Source organism: Ciona robusta, chromosome 2 (assembly GCF_009617815.1).
Source record: "Ciona robusta chromosome 2, ASM961781v2".
In the NCBI taxonomy this organism is placed as follows: domain Eukaryota; kingdom Metazoa; phylum Chordata; class Ascidiacea; order Phlebobranchia; family Cionidae; genus Ciona; species Ciona robusta.
In genome coordinates this window covers 2,873,998-2,894,476 of record NC_143236.1, presented here as the reverse complement: position 1 = coordinate 2,894,476, position 20,479 = coordinate 2,873,998, and the positions used below count along the sequence as shown (strand labels likewise).

At 36.6% G+C, this 20,479-nt stretch overlaps 5 protein-coding genes and 2 long non-coding RNA genes across 7 annotated transcripts; 2 read left to right on the top strand and 5 right to left on the bottom strand.

The window, feature by feature from the left end:
* Positions 1 to 1,048: 1,048 nt before the first annotated feature.
* LOC149740117 (beta-1,3-galactosyltransferase 1-like) lies at positions 1,049 to 3,712 on the bottom strand. Its single transcript, XM_089872198.1, has 4 exons — positions 2,744 to 3,712; positions 2,076 to 2,332; positions 1,716 to 1,944; positions 1,049 to 1,636 (listed from the first exon to the last, which is right to left on the bottom strand). The coding sequence occupies exons 1-4, from the start codon at positions 2,818 to 2,820 to the stop codon at positions 1,051 to 1,053; spliced, it is 1,149 nt and encodes a 382-aa protein (XP_089728324.1). The 5' UTR covers positions 2,821 to 3,712; the 3' UTR covers positions 1,049 to 1,050.
* Positions 3,713 to 4,015: 303 nt separating this feature from the next.
* On the bottom strand, positions 4,016 to 6,666 carry LOC149740116 (uncharacterized). The gene is made up of 3 exons (XR_016384397.1): positions 6,239 to 6,666; positions 5,823 to 5,886; positions 4,016 to 5,154 (listed from the first exon to the last, which is right to left on the bottom strand). It is a non-coding gene; the product is annotated as an uncharacterized LOC149740116 (long non-coding RNA).
* Positions 6,667 to 6,710: 44 nt separating this feature from the next.
* On the bottom strand, positions 6,711 to 8,268 carry LOC149740115 (uncharacterized). The gene is made up of 2 exons (XM_089872075.1): positions 7,095 to 8,268; positions 6,711 to 7,028 (listed from the first exon to the last, which is right to left on the bottom strand). Exons 1-2 carry the CDS (start codon positions 7,242 to 7,244, stop codon positions 6,885 to 6,887), a joined length of 294 nt encoding a protein of 97 aa, XP_089728201.1. The 5' UTR covers positions 7,245 to 8,268; the 3' UTR covers positions 6,711 to 6,884.
* Positions 8,269 to 9,773: 1,505 nt separating this feature from the next.
* LOC149740114 (putative U3 small nucleolar RNA-associated protein 11) lies at positions 9,774 to 12,098 on the top strand. The gene is made up of 6 exons (XM_089872211.1): positions 9,774 to 9,932; positions 10,159 to 10,323; positions 10,475 to 10,594; positions 11,137 to 11,250; positions 11,312 to 11,422; positions 11,509 to 12,098. Exons 1-6 carry the CDS (start codon positions 9,876 to 9,878, stop codon positions 11,596 to 11,598), a joined length of 657 nt encoding a protein of 218 aa, XP_089728337.1. The 5' UTR covers positions 9,774 to 9,875; the 3' UTR covers positions 11,599 to 12,098.
* On the bottom strand, positions 11,102 to 12,850 carry LOC149740113 (putative maleylacetoacetate isomerase 2). The gene is made up of 4 exons (XM_089872212.1): positions 12,465 to 12,850; positions 12,209 to 12,377; positions 11,796 to 11,987; positions 11,102 to 11,732 (listed from the first exon to the last, which is right to left on the bottom strand). Exons 1-4 carry the CDS (start codon positions 12,605 to 12,607, stop codon positions 11,595 to 11,597), a joined length of 642 nt encoding a protein of 213 aa, XP_089728338.1. The 5' UTR covers positions 12,608 to 12,850; the 3' UTR covers positions 11,102 to 11,594.
* Positions 12,851 to 13,001: 151 nt separating this feature from the next.
* Positions 13,002 to 13,785, top strand: LOC149740112 (uncharacterized). Its single transcript, XR_016384396.1, has 2 exons — positions 13,002 to 13,381; positions 13,473 to 13,785. It is a non-coding gene; the product is annotated as an uncharacterized LOC149740112 (long non-coding RNA).
* LOC149740111 (DDB1- and CUL4-associated factor 13-like) lies at positions 13,708 to 18,116 on the bottom strand. Its single transcript, XM_089872195.1, has 11 exons — positions 17,998 to 18,116; positions 17,615 to 17,733; positions 17,026 to 17,225; positions 16,584 to 16,778; positions 15,908 to 16,224; positions 15,430 to 15,555; positions 15,045 to 15,149; positions 14,839 to 14,911; positions 14,466 to 14,560; positions 14,134 to 14,202; positions 13,708 to 13,877 (listed from the first exon to the last, which is right to left on the bottom strand). Exons 2-11 carry the CDS (start codon positions 17,682 to 17,684, stop codon positions 13,787 to 13,789), a joined length of 1,341 nt encoding a protein of 446 aa, XP_089728321.1. The 5' UTR covers positions 17,685 to 17,733; positions 17,998 to 18,116; the 3' UTR covers positions 13,708 to 13,786.
* Between the last annotated feature and the right edge of the window lie 2,363 nt (positions 18,117 to 20,479).

The window sequence follows — 20,479 nt, the reverse complement described above, 5'->3', positions numbered from 1 at the left end:
GCTTACCGAAAAAAAAGCTAGCATTTACTATGAAACATTTTTAATCGCATTGCATGAGTTTCTGAAAATACAAACGCTGTGGGCGTGTATTTGGTCAATTTTAAAGTATATACCAAGAAGTAAGGACATAAGTCGCTTGGTGGAAACATAGAGTAAGCCCTTTAAAAGCATTTCAACAGGTGGCAGCAAAGCATATCAGCATCGAAGCCCATAAAAATGATTTCTATGAAATTTGCTAATCATAGCCTCCATGGTATTAGTTGCCTGTTTTACTATACCCAGTGGTGAGTAGTGTATTTCCTGTCGCCCTCCTTTTACTCTAAATTGGCTGCATTTGAAAGATTGGCGTTTTACTTTTTCTGCCCAGTAAAATCAATCAGTAATCAGCAACCTAATACTTGGTACATAGTTAAAGTTTGGGTACGTAATAGCCATACAGATCGATTTTCGTCAAAAAGTGTTTCGTTGTTTTTGTCCCATTTGGAAGTAAACAAAGAACATTTAAAGAACTATAAAACCGTATCTTCACGACTTCCGCAGTCCATTGTAAAAGGTTTAAAGACGATCAGGACGTTGGAATAATACGTGCTAAAGATGTTCCGTCTTTCCTCACCTTACTATACTACATAGTAAGGGTGGGAGAAGATGGGACACCTTTTTATTCCATTTCCTTGTCACATTTGGTAGCAAACAAAGAAAATTCAAATAATCATAGAACTGTATCCTCCCTACTCCTATTATACCGTTGTTAATTGTTTAAAACACGATCTAAACATTTGGTTATTACGTGCTAAAGGTGTCCCATCTTCCCCACTCTACTATATATGTCTTTTGTCACTTAACTAAAATCAAACCAGTGCACATGTTCAAAAACTAAAAAAAAACATTCTTTTTGGCTAAATAGTTCTTTGTTTACTACTAAACGGGGCGGGAAAATAGAGGTAAAAAGTGTCCCGTCTTCCCCCACCCTACTATATATTTATATAATTAATAACATTTAACACCGAATAATTACCGTTTTGTCTAAATTCAATTAACCTGTCAACAATATCAGCAATTACACCAGTGTATTTTGGAATATACTATTTTTTCAACCATTGAGATGTGTACCCTGCGCATATTGTGTTCTCTGTGTTCTAAAGTGGTTTCAGATGTTTGATAATGTTGTGCGAAAGGATATTTGCGTCTCATAATGTTTCTATCGCCTTTGCCAAGTCGGTCTCTTACTATCCCAGTAAACCAAACGTCCTCAGTTCTCAACATTTCATGGACGCAGGTCAATTTGTATACGTCTTTAGCTATAGCCATTGGTATAACGTACATTGGACCGTTGCAAAACGTAGGGTATGTGCTTGGCGCATATTCCTCAATTGGGATGTAGTTTTTATGGCTTTTTCTGCGCATCGGTACATCCCGAACGCGATAATCTAGACCACATATCATAGGAAAATGTTCAAACACATTCTTCTCTCTTTCGTTCTCACACGCCAACAACTCGTCCAAAATGTCTTTGAGATTTTTCGATAACTCTAAGAAATCAACCGCTACATCATCGTCAGTCTTGCTAATAATAACTTGCGTTGATAGATTCTCATTGGCCCACTGTAGAAGAGCAAGTGTCTTGTATACCAAATTCCTATATACATATAAGTTATTTGAGTTGTACGTTTTAAATTTGTACCAACAAAAAATAACACTGCCTTATTGATACATACAGGTACGTATCCGGGTAGTCATAGAACAACACATCTTCGTGCTCTTCGGACTCTTTTATTATCTTCATATTCGTATTCTCTTCCGTTGATTTTCCGACAACGAATACATGTTTTATGGAAAGACCGTTCACAAATGAAACCGAACCCGATGTTTCTCTGATTATTTGTCTTGCGCGGAAGTTTGGTGCCGATGATACAACGAAGTTTACAAGCGAAATGGAAGTACTTTCTGTAAAATGTACGAAACTGTATAAGTATAGAATATCATTAGAAAATTATATGCACGTAAAAATACAACAGGCGTAATGGCCATTTATAACCGACTCAATCTTTATCCAACAGGCTATCAGTAAGGTTTACCTTTCAGTGCCATGCAGTTTTTCTCTTCGTCATAAGTAGAGTTCAGTTTGTGCTTAGTCGGCTCGGTTAGGTAGAGGAAATTTTTCTTGCATATTGGTGTATGAGTAGAGGACAAATTAGTAGTTTCCGACGTTGTTTCAACATGCAAGACTTCCGGCCGCATATTTAAAGTCCTTAAATGCATTTTCCGCTCGGTGGATTTTGTTGTAATAACCAATGGGCACAACGATTTTGTTTCTGCAGGTAAGGATTTGTACCTTAAACAAAACAAGAATATTTGCAGTGAGGATGACGCAAAATAAGGTATAACTTTAATAAGTATGTAACCTATGTAGATAATCAAATATAAATAACAAGTATAGGATGAGGGAAGATGGGACACCTTTTCATTCTATTTTCTCGTCCGATTTGGTAGTAAACAAAGAATATTAAAGAATTATAAAGCCGTATCCCCACGACTTCCACAAACCTTTGTTATAGTTGTTTAAAACACGATCAGGTTATTTGGATATTATTTGCTAAAGGTGTTCCATCTTTTCCCACCCTACTATACTATACGACACAGAACAGCGAAATAATTTAACGTTAACAACTTTTAATCTAGTAATATACGCCAACTTAAATAAAAAAAACAATCTTTATTCACTAAGCATTAACTTTTTACTTACCGCCATATAAAATAAATTATTAACAGCATTAAACCAACTATAAACACAAATTTAGGAAGCTTTTTAGATATTCTCATAATTTCTAATGATCTACTTTTGTTTTGTATATGCTTCTTGTGTCTTGCTTATTACTAAACCGGCCGAAATGCAATAGAACATCCTCAGGAAATATCTCATATTGCATACCTATACCGTTTCACCACTGCGTTGTAGTTAAATGACAGCAAAATTCATAAATTATGTGTTTTGAAGAATAACTCCAGGTCCTGGATGTTCAAACTGACGTCTGACGAAGTCATGCTATAAAACAACTAAATAACAATATTACAAAAAAGTCAAGGTAAAAGCTTGATTGCACCGGAATTGCACCATAGTGATAAATATAATAAAACATCTATATACTCTGCCGATGATCGTTAGCAATGAACGGCTTTGACGCGAAAAGTAACGACTTTTGCCCAAACTGATTCGCTGTAAATTAAACCGTGGAGATATTTTTTTAAAGTAATAATTGTAAAAGTGTATAGCCTATTATTTTATTCCAGGAAAACTTTATGGTAAATTTAGCGTAAAATTAGGGAAAACAGCGTTTGTTAAGGTGGTTTGCGACTATTGTTAAGACATCTAGCCTATTTGTTTAGGTATTTGGCTATAGCCATATAGCCCTTTACAACTTTCAACCAAACAAAACAGATATACCAGGCGATTTTACATTTGTCTCCCCTTTAAATACCACAGTACACCAGTGCTTCCAGTGCCTTCTGTTACTGTCGACTTTCCCAATTCTTTCACGTATTATCCCAGCAAACCAGGCGGTTTCGTTTGGCTTTTATTAGAGAATTGCATGTCCATTTAATTTATATTTGCCAGCTATATACTAGAACAATAACTGTTTATAGTTTAAGCAAAATGGAGTAAGATAATACATGGTTTAAAGTTTTAAACCAATTGCGACAGTCATCGCTTTTGCTCGATTTTGGACACACAGTGGCCAAACATAGATAGTAGATACCTAAACAAATAAATAGGATTTACCAAAGTTAGTATAGACCAAGTTAGGAAACGGATTGTAAAACAACGAGTCTTGTTATCCATTGTCGCGCGTCTATGACGTCATGGACGCCACCATTACGGAGCCCACGGCATAGCATTTTATCATTGCTGGGTGCTGTTTTTCGTTTAAATATTGCGATTTTTTAAAAACCAAGCACTTCTGCGCGTAAAAATGGCTTTCTACTAATGTTATATCTTATCACAATAATAAACCTCACAAAAATAATCAACTTTTATTGAACACTTAATCGATTAAAGAGTAAAAAAACAGAAAATATCAAGTTTACTAACCAAAATCAAAAAAGAACATGTTTAAAATATAAAAATACAAACAAAAACGCATAACATTACCATAAACTGGTGTATCTAGCTGTGTGTTTTTACTTTTTGGCTCACAAACTTAACACGTATACCCGGCAACGAAACTTAAGGTATCTGTGTAAAATTTGCCTAATATCGAAATGACATTGAGGAAAACAATACTGAGTTACTATTTTTGGTCCTCTGCTTGAATTAGTCAGAGCCATAGAAATACCGAGTAGTCCAACCCATTGTTACGTAAAACACAAATTGAACGGCAATTTGGAGTGGGACTCGTATGAGTTTTTCGCACAATGTGCAGCAAATTGTGCACCTTGAAATGTGCAGCTAGGTGCACCAAAATTTGCCGCACCAAAATGTGCACCTTGAAATGTGCAGCTCGGTGCACCAAAATGTGCAGCTCCGAAATGTGCACCTTGAAATGTGCAGCTCGGTGCACCAAAATTTGCCGCACCAAAATGTGCACCTTGAAATGTGCAGCTTGAAAAAATGTGCAGCTCCGAAATGTGCAGCTCCGAAGTGTGCAGCTCCGAAGTGTGCACCTTGAAATGTGCAGCTCCGAAGTGTGCACCTTGAAATGTGCAGCTCCGAAGTGTGCACCTTGAAATGTGCAGCTCCGAAATGTGCAGCTTGAAATGTGCAGCTCCGAAATGTGCAGCTCCGAAATGTGCAGCTCCGAAATGTGCAGCTTGAAATGTGCAGCTTGACAATGTGCAGCTCCGAAAAGTGCAGCTCGGTGCAGCCAATTTTTTGCCTTAGTGTGGGTGTACCATAAATCAAGGCGTTCAGCTGATGGTCCACTCATAAAGGTTCTAATATTATTACCAGTATAGACTGACATTCAAACAATTATATATATATATATCAGGATTCAAAGACTACAAAACTCATTTTCAGACAATGTAAAGAACAAAATTTTATTAAAATTAAACACAAAATTCACAGCTCCATTGTTTTTTTCCAAGTGCGGTAAATGTCTCAACATTCAAACCGAGACAGCGTGTATGATACCAACGGTCACATGCAAAAGATGCAATCTGCAAACAATAATAGTGTTAATTTTTTTTTATGGGTGAGGTCCTTGTTAAGGACTTGGGAATTAGGCCAGATTTGGCCCATTACCCCACCACCCGGAAAGTCCATTTAAGTCCTTCGTGCGACCGGTGCCGTGACACCGCATAACAGTCAGACGAGTATTATTGGCACCATTTTTCTATCCTCCTGTGCTTACGAGTTACCACACTTTTCAACTTCGTGTATGATTTTTATTTGATATGGCTTACAATTTGGACAACCCATTAGTGACCGCAGGGTTGGAGCAATGTCCGTTAAGTGTCTTGCCCAAGGACACATACGCCGATTAGTATCGCCGTCGAGCATCGAACCGGGGACACTTTGGTTTCGATGCAGACACCTAAACCACTGAGCCACGGCGCCGGACCAATAGTGTTAATGAAAACTTTTGTTTGTTTTAATGGTAATTTACCCAGTGTTTATAGTGTTAGTTTTACAGCTGCTTCCACTGCTACGTGATTCTGCCAAATATTGATAAGGAGAATTATAACAAGCTATTATGCATAGTTATGATCATCTACTTATTTGACAAAAAATCATAAGCCTACAGGGATAAAAGGGGTAGTCTACAACTACAAATTATTACTCTCAATATTTATCAACACTGCCACAATCTGTAAACAAGCAGTACCTCTAAATTGTCAGTGTGCCGCAGTGTGTCACAGTGTCCGCAGTGTTTCTGAAGTACATGTCACCTAAACGTTATCAGAAAATTAGTTTGGGCCTACCGTAGTATGTTGATAACTGTATAGCCGTGACACTGAAATGTAAATTTCTACGGTACACAGTGGCACACTGAGAGGGACCCGTAAACAAGTATAAAATGCACTTACTTTAATTAAATAATTACATAGAGCAAGGGAAAGAATTGTGTGATTATTATAGTTGTAATAGCCGGAGGTATACTTTTGAAAGTGAATTTGAAATTTGCACTGACTACATGCTTTCGTTTCCACAGTAACGCTTGAAAATAAATAAATATAAAATATTATTGTGTATAGTATAAAGCATTTATAAATTAAGTACAACAATATGGATTCTGTTTACCTTTCCAAATGTTTCCAATTCCAAACACTGTAGCTTGATTAGATCGATGATACTCTAAAACGGAATGATCCCGTGGACAAACATTTTCTATGGGTATTAGTTGGAGGAGCATGATCTTGTAGAAGATTTGATGGCAGTGATGGGATATCATATCCCATCACTGCACATATCATTTGTTGCGGAATCATTTTGTTGAATAGAAAATATTGCATAAGGTCTTCATGGTCTTGGTCTTCTTGGGTCAAACTATGCAATCTGCAAATTAAATTTGTTGACATAATGTACTTGTTTTAGTGCTCTCCTGACAATGCCATTTAGGCGAATATAGCAGTTGGTTTGACTTGAATTTCATCTGTTCTGTTTTTGTAGCACCAGATCTTTACTGCTATCAAAGAGGTTCTTAACATAGCTCACCATTCATTCCTACAGTAGCCCTTTTCTTTTCTTCAAATTGGTGAATTTCTAAAACACATGAACTAATTAGTATGATATATTCATATATTATATATAGGCCTATATATAATATATGAATAATGAATATATTTAATATGAAAATATAGATTATGAAGGTATTTTCAGAAGTACATTCAATATCTACTGTGAAGCAGTTTAACGCTGCTACAAAAACAATAGGGCATATCAATTTTCAAATTAACTTAATGCTTGAATGCCTCCGCAAACTAAAGCCACATGAAAAATGTTTTGAACACCAAGGGCAGGGATAATGCCCACTACCGGCTTTGTTCATTCCTGCGCAAGGCATTTTGCAAAGGAATACAAATCCTTTAAAAAATAATTGTTAAAAAATAATTAATTTGAATACAACAAATTAGTGAATATTAACTGATGTACAAACCTGGTTCATTTTTATAATCAAATTCACTGCACTCTTCATGTGAACAGGAGCAACATGAACCATAATATCATCTTGCTTAAAGGAGCAGAGTTTACACTGTTCCCAATGTACTGTAATTCTGTCAAGTTCATGTTGAGACTTCACAAACATTTTGTTAAAATTATCTTTACTCTAATGAAATAAGTGATAGATCACTAATTTATAAATTCCCTTATAATTCCAAATTAACAACAATTTTGAACTGTCCCTTCTTACCCTGTTAACTGCTAAATGTAATGTAACTTCTAACCACTAACCTCTACCCCAAAAACACTAACCCCTACCTACCAACCTAATCTGTAACATATATAGGAGGATTCTTCACTAGTGCTAAACAGGAAAAATCGGGTCCCTTTAATTAGTGCAGGTCCACTAGGTCCGCTAGGTCCACCGCTAGGTCCACTAGGTCCACTAGGTCCGCTAGGTCCACTAGGTCCGCTAGGTCCACTAGGTCCACTAGGTCCGCTAGGTCCGCTAGGTCCACTAGGTCCACTAGGTCCGCTAGGTCCACTAGGTCCGCTAGGTCCACTAGGTCCACTAGGTCCACTAGGTCCGCTAGGTCCGCTAGGTCCACTAGGTCCGCTAGAGTCGTATAAACACCAGAGTCGTATAAACACCGGAGTCGTATAAACACCGAGTAGTCCAACTGCCGTCTATGTGTGTCCAAAATAGAGCAAAAGTGGTAACTTTGACAATGGGTTTAAACGAACTTGTTAAGTTTTGTTTGTGTTTTCCTATTGTGGGAAGGTGTAAAACAGCTTCTATTTACCTTACCAAACATTTTTTAGAAAAAATGTATAAATTTAGCCGCATTAAATGACTAAAATGTCGCAAATCAACCGCTTCTAATTCTAATTTTTGACTTTTTTTGACACAGAAAACAAATAACACATGTTTTTTACATTTTTCAACCTTTAAATTTGTTTTTAGGCCCAAGTTTTTCTGTAATTTACCGAAAAACATACATTTTCCCTATACCTACTGTGTTATTTTGGAACCAAATTGCCGTTCAATTTGTGTTTTACGTAACAATGGGTTGGACTACTCGGTATTTCTATGGCTCTGGGTCCACTAGGTCCACTAGGTCCGCTAGGTCCACTAGGTCCGCTAAGTCTAGAGGTGGACCCAGCGGTGGACCTAGTGGACCCAGCGGTGGACCTAGTGGACCCAGCGGTGGACCTAGTGGACCTAGCGGACCTAGTGGACCTAGCGGACCTAGTGGACCTAGTGGACTTAGCGGACCTAGTGGACCTAGTGGACCTAGTGGACCTAGCGGACCTAGTGGACCTAGCGGACCTAGTGGACCTAGCGGACCTAGCGGACCTAGCGGACCTAGTGGACCTAGCGGACCTAGTGGACTTAGCGGACCTAGTGGACCTAGCGGACCTAGTGGACCTAGCGGACCTAGCGGACCTAGCGGACCTAGCGGACCTAGCGGACCTAGTGGACCTAGTGGACTTAGTGGACCTGCACTAATTAAAGGGACCGGGAAAAATCAGTGCGCACCGCCAAAAAACACCGGTGCATCGAGCTGCACATTTCAAGGTGCACATTTCGGAGCTGCACATTTTGGTGCACCTAGCTGCACATTTTGGTGCACCGAGCTGCACATTTCAAGGTGCACATTTTAGTGCAGCAAAGTTTGGTGCACCGAGCTGCACATTTCAAGGTGCACATTTTAGTGCAGCAAATTTTGGTGCACCTAGCTGCACATTTCAAGGTGCACATTTTGCTGCACATTGTGCGAAAAAATATCACGACCCCTGTTGGCAATTTGGGTCCAAAATAACACAGTAGGTATAGGGAAAATGTATGTTTTTCGGTAAATTACAGAAAAACTTGGGCCTAAAAACAAATTTAAAGGTTGAAAAATGTGAAAAACATGTGTTATTTGTTTTCTGTGTCAAAAAAAGTTAAAAATTAGAATTAGAAGCGGTTGATTTGCGACATTTTAGTCATTTAATGCGGCTAAATTTATACATTTTTTCTAAAAAATGTTTGGTAAGGTAAATAGAAGCTGTTTTACACCTTCCCACAATAGGAAAACACAAACAAAACTTAACAAGTTCGTTTAAACCCATTGTCAAAGTCACCACTTTTGCTCTATTTTGGACACACATAGACGGCAGTTGGACTACTCGGTGTTTATACGACTCTGGAATTAGTAAGCTACCTTTTCTGCGTTGCGGGTCTTTATGAAATCGGAAAAAGCGAACACCTCATCTGCTAGTACTTAAGCAGTTTGGAGCTGCATGTCCGCTAATGTTGGATTATAAATGTAGTAAAGAATGGCTCTGTAGATTCGTAGGTATGATCATATACTATTATGTAAACTAAGCTGATTTCTGCTAGTTTTAATCGCCAACGTAAAGTAACCTGTTAAACCACACTGTACGCCGAAAACCAGTCAAAATATTAATTTACTTCACATTAATTCCTAGATTTAATATTATATAACAAGATTTATATTAGAAATTATATTTTAAACGTTAAAACAACCGCTATACGTGTTTTCTAGCTTTGTATCGCTTACAAGAACTAAATGAAAACATGCCGACCATGCATTTGTATAGGCGATTCACGCTCTGTGGGCTCCGTAATGGCGGACACGAGTGCCGTTTCCTAACTTGGTCTATACTAACTTTGGGATTTACATGGTCACTACGTGCCCAATAACGCGTTTTTTTGGATTAAGAAGTCACTAACGTAATAGCTTTATTAACGTTTATTTAGGTTAGGAAAATGTCGTTTGTAAAGGCCCAGAAAGCTCGCCAAAAGCCTCACAGAGAGCGAGGACAGGTAAAACGTTATAAAAACTGTTTTTATATATTATGTTTTATATATATTTATATGGGTAATTTTTAGTGCTGGTGAAAAATCTTCCACAAACGTTATCTGCATAACATACACCACTGTTTCATAACACTTTTTACAAGCCTAATCTGTAACTCAGCTGGGGATACTTTACTAGTTCCATTTTATTATATAAAATGAAATTGCTACCAAGCCAACGTCTCAAAAACAGGTTTCTGGTAGAGAAGGTCTTGGACTGTTGGAAAAGAAGAAAGATTACAAATTGCGAGCACGAAGTTATAAAGAAAAAGAAAAACAACTCAAGGCGTTGCGAAAAATTGCGCAATCAAAAAATCCAGATGAATTTTACTTTGGAATGATCAAAACTAAATTAACGGTAAACATGTTATACTGTTTAAATACCATTTCACCTTTTTGTGAACATGAATTATTTGTACTTGTAATTCTAACCATTCCATGTCTATAGTATATAACAAAAGTTGTTTCTCATACAAAATAAGTTAAATAACATTCTAAAATTATTACAGGATGGGGAACATGTGAAAGACTTTATACGTGAAGAACAAACTGCTACACCTGCTCAGAAAATGTTAATGGAGACTCAAGATTTGAATTATGTCAAGTGGAAACTGCAGATTGAAAAGAAGGTGTGAAAGTAGCATTTATGTGTTAAGAACTTGTTTATACTTGATCCAAGGCTATATTAGATACTTATATCTTTGCTTACAAGACTATGGCTGCTCATGCCAATCAGATTTTCACTTTTATACAAACTTGGATTGGGGATTACCCACAACAGTGACCAGTGTATTAAGGAGATTTGGTGCAAACCTTGTCTGACTGGCATATGATATTGATATAATAATTGATTAATTGTTATTGATGGTTAAATACTTTATTTTTAAATTTATAGGCCGGTTTAAGGCCTGTCGTTGGTACCATTGTTGTAGGCATATGTGTCCTTCGGCAAGACACTGTAGAGGCAAAACCAGTGGTCATTAACAGTTTGCTAATTTTAATTTATCAGCCATACAAAAAACATCCACAAAGTAACTTACATGGTAGCTCGTAAGTAGGCCTGAAGTGTATGAAACAAATCTTGAGTATTGAAAACCTACAATCTGCTACTGCCTGTAAATAATTATTTTGGCAACTTAATGTTGATTCGTGTATTCGATTGCTTTCTCAGAAAATTGAAAAATTAGAGAACAGAATTCATTTTGTTGATGGAACAACAAACAAACATATTCGATTTATTGATTCAAATGAAGAAATTCCATTGGAGAAACCCAAAACTAACACAGTAAGGATTTCATTGATAAATGAGTGGGCTTCCATGATTAAACTGTTGTTATTTTGCATAGGAGGGAACTGCAAGTAAACGTCTTGTGAGAGAAATTGAACAACGGAAAACCAGAGTAAAAGAACTGCAGGCAGTTGTAGACAAATTGACAATTCAAAAAATTTTGAGCACAGTAAGTGAAATCAGGATTTCAAAAAACTTTCTGTATACCTATTTCTTACCCTCATTTATATTAATTGTTTAATTTATGTTTTGTAGGATAAAGCTGTTAAAGATCGAGATTTGGTAAAACGAGAAGATGCAAGCTCTGCAGCTATTTATAAGTGGAAGCCACTCCGAAAACGCTAATTTTTATCTGGAGAATCAACTTGGTTGCTTGGATGTGCTGCCTTAAATGCTGGTTGCTCTTCCAGTGTGGCATTGATGCGTGATATAATAGGAAATTGAGACATGTCAACTTTGAATCTAATTGCATTTCCAACCTGAAATGGTTTTACAATTCTTTAAGTTGTTACGGTGCAACAGAAAAATATCTCTTTTTATACCTGTGGTACAAGGAAGGCATCTGCCATTGTAATGTCGTCACCTACACAATATTTTCCAGCACAGTTTTGCAACATTTTTTCCAGTGCTTGAAAGCCAACATCGATCCAATATTTGCCCCAATCCATTCTTGTCTCACCTACTTTATTTAACACCGCAAGATTTTGAATAGGCTGGATACCTGAACCAATCATCTGTATATTGGTAAAATATGCTAATTTTAATTAGGGTAAATGAGACCTGAAGCTGAAGGAGTATTTAAATGCAACAACTAAAGTTTTACAAATAGAATCTGATTCGTGTTATCTGGGGCTCAACATAATAACTAAAAAAACTATATAGTTACAAATTTAAAGTTAAGTAATGCTAGAAGCCTAGAACAGTATGCAATATCAAGAACCTTGTAATGAAATACCTCGCAAATTTCTTTGACTTTTGCCTTTTTATATATATCATCTGGCAGTAGTGGAGCATCTTTGGATTTATATTTCTCTTCCAAAAACTCAATGATCGCAGCAGACTGAGTAATTACCACTTTATCATCCACAACCAATGCAGGTACTTGAGCCATGGGGTTCAGCTTCCTGCGATATTTTTTTGATAAGTGGTACCAGAGATAAAACCCTGTAGTCTAAGAAACACATTGCTTGCTATTTCCCTTGTGTACGTACTTGTAAGATTCCTGGTGTTGCTGACCGCCATCCTTTACCAAGTGAATTGGAATAGTTTCGTAATCAATGCTTTTTAGTGCAAGACAAATGCGAACTCTCCAGCTACACGAACTTCGAAAGTAAGAATACAACTTCAGCGACATTTTACGCAAGACTTAAAACTGTGGTGTGTACGACCATAGATACCATATGTTTAGGTATCTATGGTACGACTACAAGCGATCAATGTGTGTTGCCAGGTAGCGTTCTGCAGCAGTGCGTAACGATGAAAACTCGGTCGCCTGTTTTGGTGTTTACACGATATTACGTTACCATAGTCTCCATAGAACTTCTATGATGTTCCATCTTCTGTGTGTTCCATACACAGGATCAGAGCCATACAAAAAGGTGTTTATACGACTCTGCACAGGATATTCAATCATGTGTTAAGATATCTATGCTGTGACTAAAATCGTCACGCTTCAGTAAAAGCATAGACAACTTATCGGTCTATTATAAGTTGTCTATGGTAAAAGGACGTGTTGCCGACAAATTTGCATTACAATTTATTACGAAATGCCTTTCACCTAGCTAAATCACTCAAAATGGGTAAACATATCAAATTGTAATAAAGCAGCCAAAAATGTTTAGCTTTGGAAATAACCTTTTTTTTGAAAAAAAGAACAACTCTGATAAAGTAGTTTGATTTCGAAAAAACGTGTATCGCACTGTTGTGTAATTGACCATCTGCAATATTCTGCGCCGAAGAATGCAATGGATCGAATAGATACAACTTCTGACTTTTCCGAGCTGGAGTCCTTGAACGAATACAGTCAACACAACTTGCAGCAACGAGTCCCTGTTAAAAGAATGGAAGTTAATATGAACGATGCCTACTATAATAGAAAGAGACGGAGTTCTTCTTTTAAGTGGAAATGGTAAATACACTGATGTTCACGTATTGCTACTTACTTTAGAAAGTTTTATTTTCGTCTACACGAATAAGACCTTACTATTTGTACTTTTTAGGGCCAACTGCTTTGCTGTGACCGTATACCTAATTGCAATCGCTACACCAAGTACAATGCTGTTTTACAGATATTTTTTGATGGAATGGCCATACCAATCTGTGTAATCGCTTTTATGGTATATTGCTTTATTCAGGTTGTTTTAATGTTTAAGTTGTTGTAACACATTCTACATATTTAACAATGTTCATTATCATATATTGCAAGACATGCCATTAAGATAAATACACATAATGTTGTTGGTAATACAGTATTTTATTATGTCAATGTTCTTCACTGTGTTGTTAATTGTAATAAAACTTTTGTTGTAACAATTTACTCTTGTGGTGGCAAAACAATGTGTTTTAATTTTTCTGGCACCCGTGGAACAGTCCCTGGCTTGCTGTTGGCTCTGAGATTTTGCTCTCTGCAAATGGTAATATACTGTTACGACAAAATCCAATAAAAAAGGTTTAAATGGTAATAGTTCACCCTTAAATTCAATCGAATGAAAGTTTTACACAAAATTTACACAAATAGCATGCAGCATGGATATTGGACACACCAATGCCTTGAATTCAGGGTTTTTAATTTTTGGTAGTAGTTACCACAACAAATTACATCTTTTAAACATATTAAACATATTTGGAGAAATAAAATTGACTTTGATTTATTAAACTTACTTTTTCCGTTGAGAATCTTTTATCAATTTCTTTTCTTTCATAGCTTGATAAATAGTTTTAGGTACATGTCTGTAAATTCAGAGTTAGTACACCAAAAATATATTTGTTTGTATAAACAGGCAAATAAGTGTCAGTACATCACATATCAGATTTTAGCCACATTGCAAAAGAAGTTAATTATATCACAATATTATTAATTACCCATTCTCATTTATAGTTGTCTGAAATAACTTTTAAATATAGCACGCTCATAAATTATCCTGTTTAAAAAACTCTTTTAAATTATATATCGCTGAGTATCATGTATGAAATATTAAAATCGTTTTTTTTACCTGTGGCGTGCAATTCTCTTTACTTGAGGATGGTAGGCATATTTCAGCTTTAATTTTTCATTATAATCAGCAGCTGCTTTTTCACGAGGCGTCATCTAAATTATTGAATAGGCAATATCAGATATAATCATATGTCAAAACATTGATTGAACTTAAGTATAGAAAACATTTTTAAAAAGAATTACTTTTTTAAACAGTCACGAAATAAAATTGTAAAAAAGTTGCCTTAATTTACAATAATACTTCTAATACACGATCCACAGTTTGATTTGAGATAACAAGTACATTCAATACACAAAGAATAATTTAGTGAATTGCCTAAGTAACAAATCATTAAAGTTAAAATTGATAACAAAACCCAGTCATATTTTACCCTTCCAAGTTTCTCTGATGCTCTTGCTTTCCACATCCGAATATTTGTTTCATCAGATCCAGATAAAATATACCTGAGTAAAACAGATGAAAATGTAGAGTTAAAAAAAATTAAACCAGTGGAAACTATGCAGCAATTTTAATTAGTGGTTTTACTGATTTACAAATCAAATATCACACAAATCTAAAACCAGCAATCTAATTTACCTGTTATCAGCTGACCACTTTACAGTAAATACACGTTGCATTCGTTTTGTATGATACACTTCCCTACTATGACCAGTACCAGACACAGGAAATATTCGTATCGTCCTTAAAAAAATACAACATTCTTATTCACGTTACAAAAGTTAACAAAACAGTTTATTTACAGGCTATAAAGTTAAGAAATTGTATCTTAAAATATGATGAAAGTAATAAAGTTGTATGAAATAGAGCCCTTTTGTTATAACCAATGGCTTTGTTGCCCAACAGACAAAACCAAAAACTGCCATACTGATTCAAATACCTTATTATAGATATATATTACAAAAGAAAATGGATATGGGTATTGTGTATGCAATTCTACATATTAACCTAAATATTGTCTTACCTATCGTAGCTCCCAGATACAAGTTCGCGACCAGTTGGTGAATAATCAACATCAAGCACAGCATCGGTGTGATCAGTGTGGACATTCAATGCAAAATCCAATTTTCTCATATCAAATGTATATAAGCTGCAAGTATTAAATAAATGGCATTATCTATTGTTTAACAAACAGCATTGACGGTGATTTTCTATTCTGACAATAAGTAATAATTTTCCATTGATCGGATCTACACTTTATAATTCCTGGATAAAGAATAAACACAGTACATGGACGTTGTACCTAAGCTATATTTATTACACCTGAAAGTAGCTTATTATTTTTATTCATATGGATGATGATGATTTCCTATGATGGTGCATTGTGATGAGGCAACGTACCTGGAACTTGGGCCAGAGGTGTATTTACCACATATCTGACTTGCACAGTAAACAACACACTCACGGTAATCTCTAGTACTTTCTTAATATTAAATTCTTACTTATGGTCTTCATTGGCAGCAGTGAAATTGTATGCTTCCATGGGATTCCACACAGCAACATTACTTCGAAGTTTTAATGTTACTTTATTGAGAGGCACCGCAGCTCTAATGTCATAAAGTCTGATGCTTCGGTCAGAAACTGTGCTTATACACAGATTAGTTTCAACAGGATTAAACTTGACACTTTGAATTGAATCCATCCCCCATTTATAAACTCTGACAGGTTCTGAACGTTCCATATTCCAAATATCAACAGATTGTCCACATGTTGCATATATTGAATCCGTCCAATGGTGATCAACACCAGTATACAGGGACTAAATAAAAGTTTAACCTCTTATAAAATCCTTTCATATCTAAAAAATATCTTTCTCTTCATGTATACTGGTAAATGTTTGTTTTTTAAATACAAATATAATATAAAAGACTCAGTTAAACAGATGTTGAGTTTTGCATAAGAACAGAAACAAAAGAAAAAAACAAAAAACATGTTCTATTTTGTAACAGTAATATTCTGCCACATGACAGATGGCACACTATTACATCTCGAATGTAAAGGTCTAAGTTGCGTAAGATTTCCCTAAATTAACTTACTACACACAAAGGCTAATGCCATTGCATTTTTTATTATTAGTAAAGCAAATCAGTGTAAAGACATGGCCAAGAGCTCGATTACCTTAGCTACCACTGTGTTGATAGGAATGTCTCTTTCTTCACTGAGAGGATCTGAGTTCCAATGTTTTACTGTTTTATCATCACCAACTGATATGAACCTCTTTCCATCTGGTGAACATGCTAAACCTCTTACAAACCCAGTATGACCTTGTAATGTTCGGATACATTGCCTGTTAGTGAGATTCCATTGACGTATCTAAAAAGAGCAATAAATTAGGTTGTAATTAAAATTACTATAATATATATTAATATATATATATATATTAATATATATATATATATAATATTATAAACGAAAGACAGCACATTAGTGACCACTAAGTTAGAGGAATTTAATGACTATTATCCTTCTGTGACAAAAATGAAGGAATAAAAAGGCAATAAGTTAAAAATCAGCATATGTCATAATGGATGGATTATTTAAAAACATAAGTATTCCGGACCTCTCCATCACAGGATCCCGAAAATAAATAACTCAATCTCTTTCTATGTTTACATAAGCAGCAAACACCGTCACGGTGTCCATCTAGTGAAGCTAGAAACGGTTTAGCAAAGACTCTGTCAAGTTTCGTAGCATTCAAAGCTCTCATATACTCTCTTGGAGCCTCAAAGGGGTGGAGGACAGGGTTGTAGTTGCGGAAAACTGCAATGAAAATTCATGTTAGGGTAGGTTCTATGAATAAACCTTATAACTTGCTTTATATTTGCACAGGCGAAAAAGCGACAGTCGTTATTAACACAGATATTCTGTTCATACATCGTGTGCCAGCATACGAGTTACCCCTAGGTAGCTTTGTCAGTGATTGCTTTTCTATATGGCAGACAACCCATTAGTGACCACTAGGTTGGAGCAATTGCAATTAAGTGTCTTGCCCAAGGACACATACGTCCATAACGGTAGCAACCGCGAACCTTGAAACAACAATCGCTGGGTTAAAGGCGGGCATGCTAACCACTGTGTCGTGGCGCTGTTCGTACCTATTTATACCATACTTTAAAGTTTTTAGAGAATATATTAGAAATACACCTCACCTTTGTGTATGTCACGTTTAGTTTCTCGCAGGTAATCATCAGGGTTTCTAGATAGAACTTTTACCTTCATGGTTTGATGGTTACGTATGTAATATTTTGTAGATCAGAGAAATAAGTTTCTACAAAAAATCAAGCAAAGTTATTAAATAAAAACCACATACACATGTTTTTCAAGATTTTATTTGGATTTATTAATTGCATGAATATTTTTTATACAGTCGAATGTATAGGATCAATAATCGCATTATATTCTAGATTAAAACACGTTGTATGGCCGTGTTATACTATATACACTCGTAAAAGAAAAAAAGTCCAAAGTCGATTTACGTTTAGTACCTTAAAAATCACAAAAGTAAACAAAACGATTACACGTGCAAACTTACCACCTTAAATCGAGATGTACATTATACCATAGTTTAATAAAGAAGTTGTATTATTATTGTTGTATTATTAAACTATGATTATACAAACTACACCACACGGCACACATGCGGCTCTTTATATATCTATGTTGCTGTATAGAGGGCGCCCTAATTACAACAACAAGAGAGCAAAGCTCTAATGAGAAAGCACGTTTTAAAAAAAATTAAAATGTGACTTAACATTATATGTAGATTATAGCATAATGTCCAGAGTTCAATAATATATACTTTCACAAATAATCCTAGACTATATTTGTCAACTAAACAGTTACTATATTAGTCAACTAAACAGTTCAATGTTGCATTTCTAATATGTTTATACATCTACTGCCCACGTGCGGAATGATTCAAGCGGTTTCAGATTCGTTTAAACTAAGAAAAAAAAACAACACATTAAATAGGTTGCACGTGGTTGTTTATTCGTTAATGCTGAAAGCGAGTAAGATCAAAATTTACATAAAATAGATTGAAACTTAAATTAGCTAGACGGCAACATGACACATTTATATTATTATTAGTGAGACAGCTCAGAATCAAAACTGACGTAATCGCACTGAACACGGGGTCATGACAATGCGCTGACACCGTATCGACATCGTAGCGTAATTGTGACGTGACCATCGTCCCAAGCACGCTATATATGACGTTTTATTTAAAAAATAGTCTCGTGGGGATGGTTATACATAATATTAAGACAATAAAATGGTAAATATTTATTTTATGCGCATATTATATGGCGTGTTAATATTACTCGAGTATATGTGTACCAACCTTACTCGAGTTTATGTGTACCAACAAAGCGTTTTTATCAAGCGATTACGACAATACAGAATCGTTGAAAGATTCGACCTTTTTAGACGAAGTACACAAACAATAGAGTGTACCAGAGTCAATATATACGGACTCACAATAACAAAGAGTGTACAATAACAAAATCTGATCCAGCATGATATGTTCGCCATGGTTTCATTGCATATATTTCACTGACATACAATATGTACTATAGCAGTGACTGACAAAAATAGCTGGTAATATTAGGTTCAGCAGATAAGGGGCCTCCTATCGGACAGCAACACTAAAAAAGTGCACCAGCTAACACGCTTACACGTACAAACACACAAATGTGTACTTCATAAGTACTTTAAGTCCACTTACGTGCTCAAAAACATAGAAATAAAATAGAGTGGAATGCGCAACCGCACAGCTGTCAACCCAGAGTCACGGAAATACATCTAAACATCGACTACAAAATATTACCACGTATCAATAAGCGACTTGAAGCCATTGTACCCTCAGTCATTTCTTCCTGGCGAAACGTATCTGCGAAACAGCATTATATCGGAAATGCCAATGCAGTAAACCTGCCACGAGCACTCGACATGAAGAAAGTGTTTGACTGGGAATTTATACACCGCATGTTGTTTAACTTCAGATTCGGACTACATTTGTTACAAATGAATTTTACTCTATATAACAAATTAAAAATGCCAATGGAGTTGTCATCAACAACAAAACGTCTAAATCGTTTTCATCCAAATACGGCCTGCACAAAACTGCATGGGAGTACAACGATATGTAAGACTAGTCACATCGATTCCAAACCGGTACCTCTAAATTGTCAGTGTGCGCAGTGTGCGCAGTGTGCCGCAGTGTGCCGCAGTGTGTCGCAGTGTGCGCAGTGTGCCGCAGTGTGCGCAGTGTGCCGCAGTGTGCGCAGTGTGCGCAGTGTGCCGCAGTGTGTCGCAGTGTGCGCAATGTGCCGCAGTGTGCCGCAGTGTTTCTGAAGTGTAACCTAAACGTTAACAGAAAACTAGTTTGGGCTCACCGTAGTATGTTGATAACTGTACAGTCGTGATACACTGCGGACACTGCGGTACACTGCGGTACACTGCGGTACACTGCGGTACACTGCGGAACACTGCGGTACACTGCGGTACACTGCGGTACACTGCGGTACTGCGGACACTGCGCACACTGCGGCACACTGCGCACACTGCGGACACTGCGGCACACTGCGCACACTGCGGCACACTGCGGCACACTGCGCACACTGCGGCACACTGCGGCACACTGCGGCACACTGCGCACACTGCGGCACACTGCGCACACTGCGGCACACTGCGGCACACTGCGCACACTGCGGCACACTGCGCACACTGCGGCACACTGCGCACACTGCGCACACTGCGGCACACTGCGCACACTGCGGCACACTGCGCACACTGCGCACACTGACATTTTAGAGGGACCCATTCCAAACAATTGGTTTCAAACCTCGCAGGAAACAACACCATAAACAAACGAAGACAAGTTGAAAATCTAAAAATGGTTCGACAACGATAACTTTACCAAAGATTTTTACCAAGCAATTTTAAAATTTAAATTGACTAAACCAAAGCCCAGCAACATAGGCAATACGACAATACGTGAATATCAACATAGA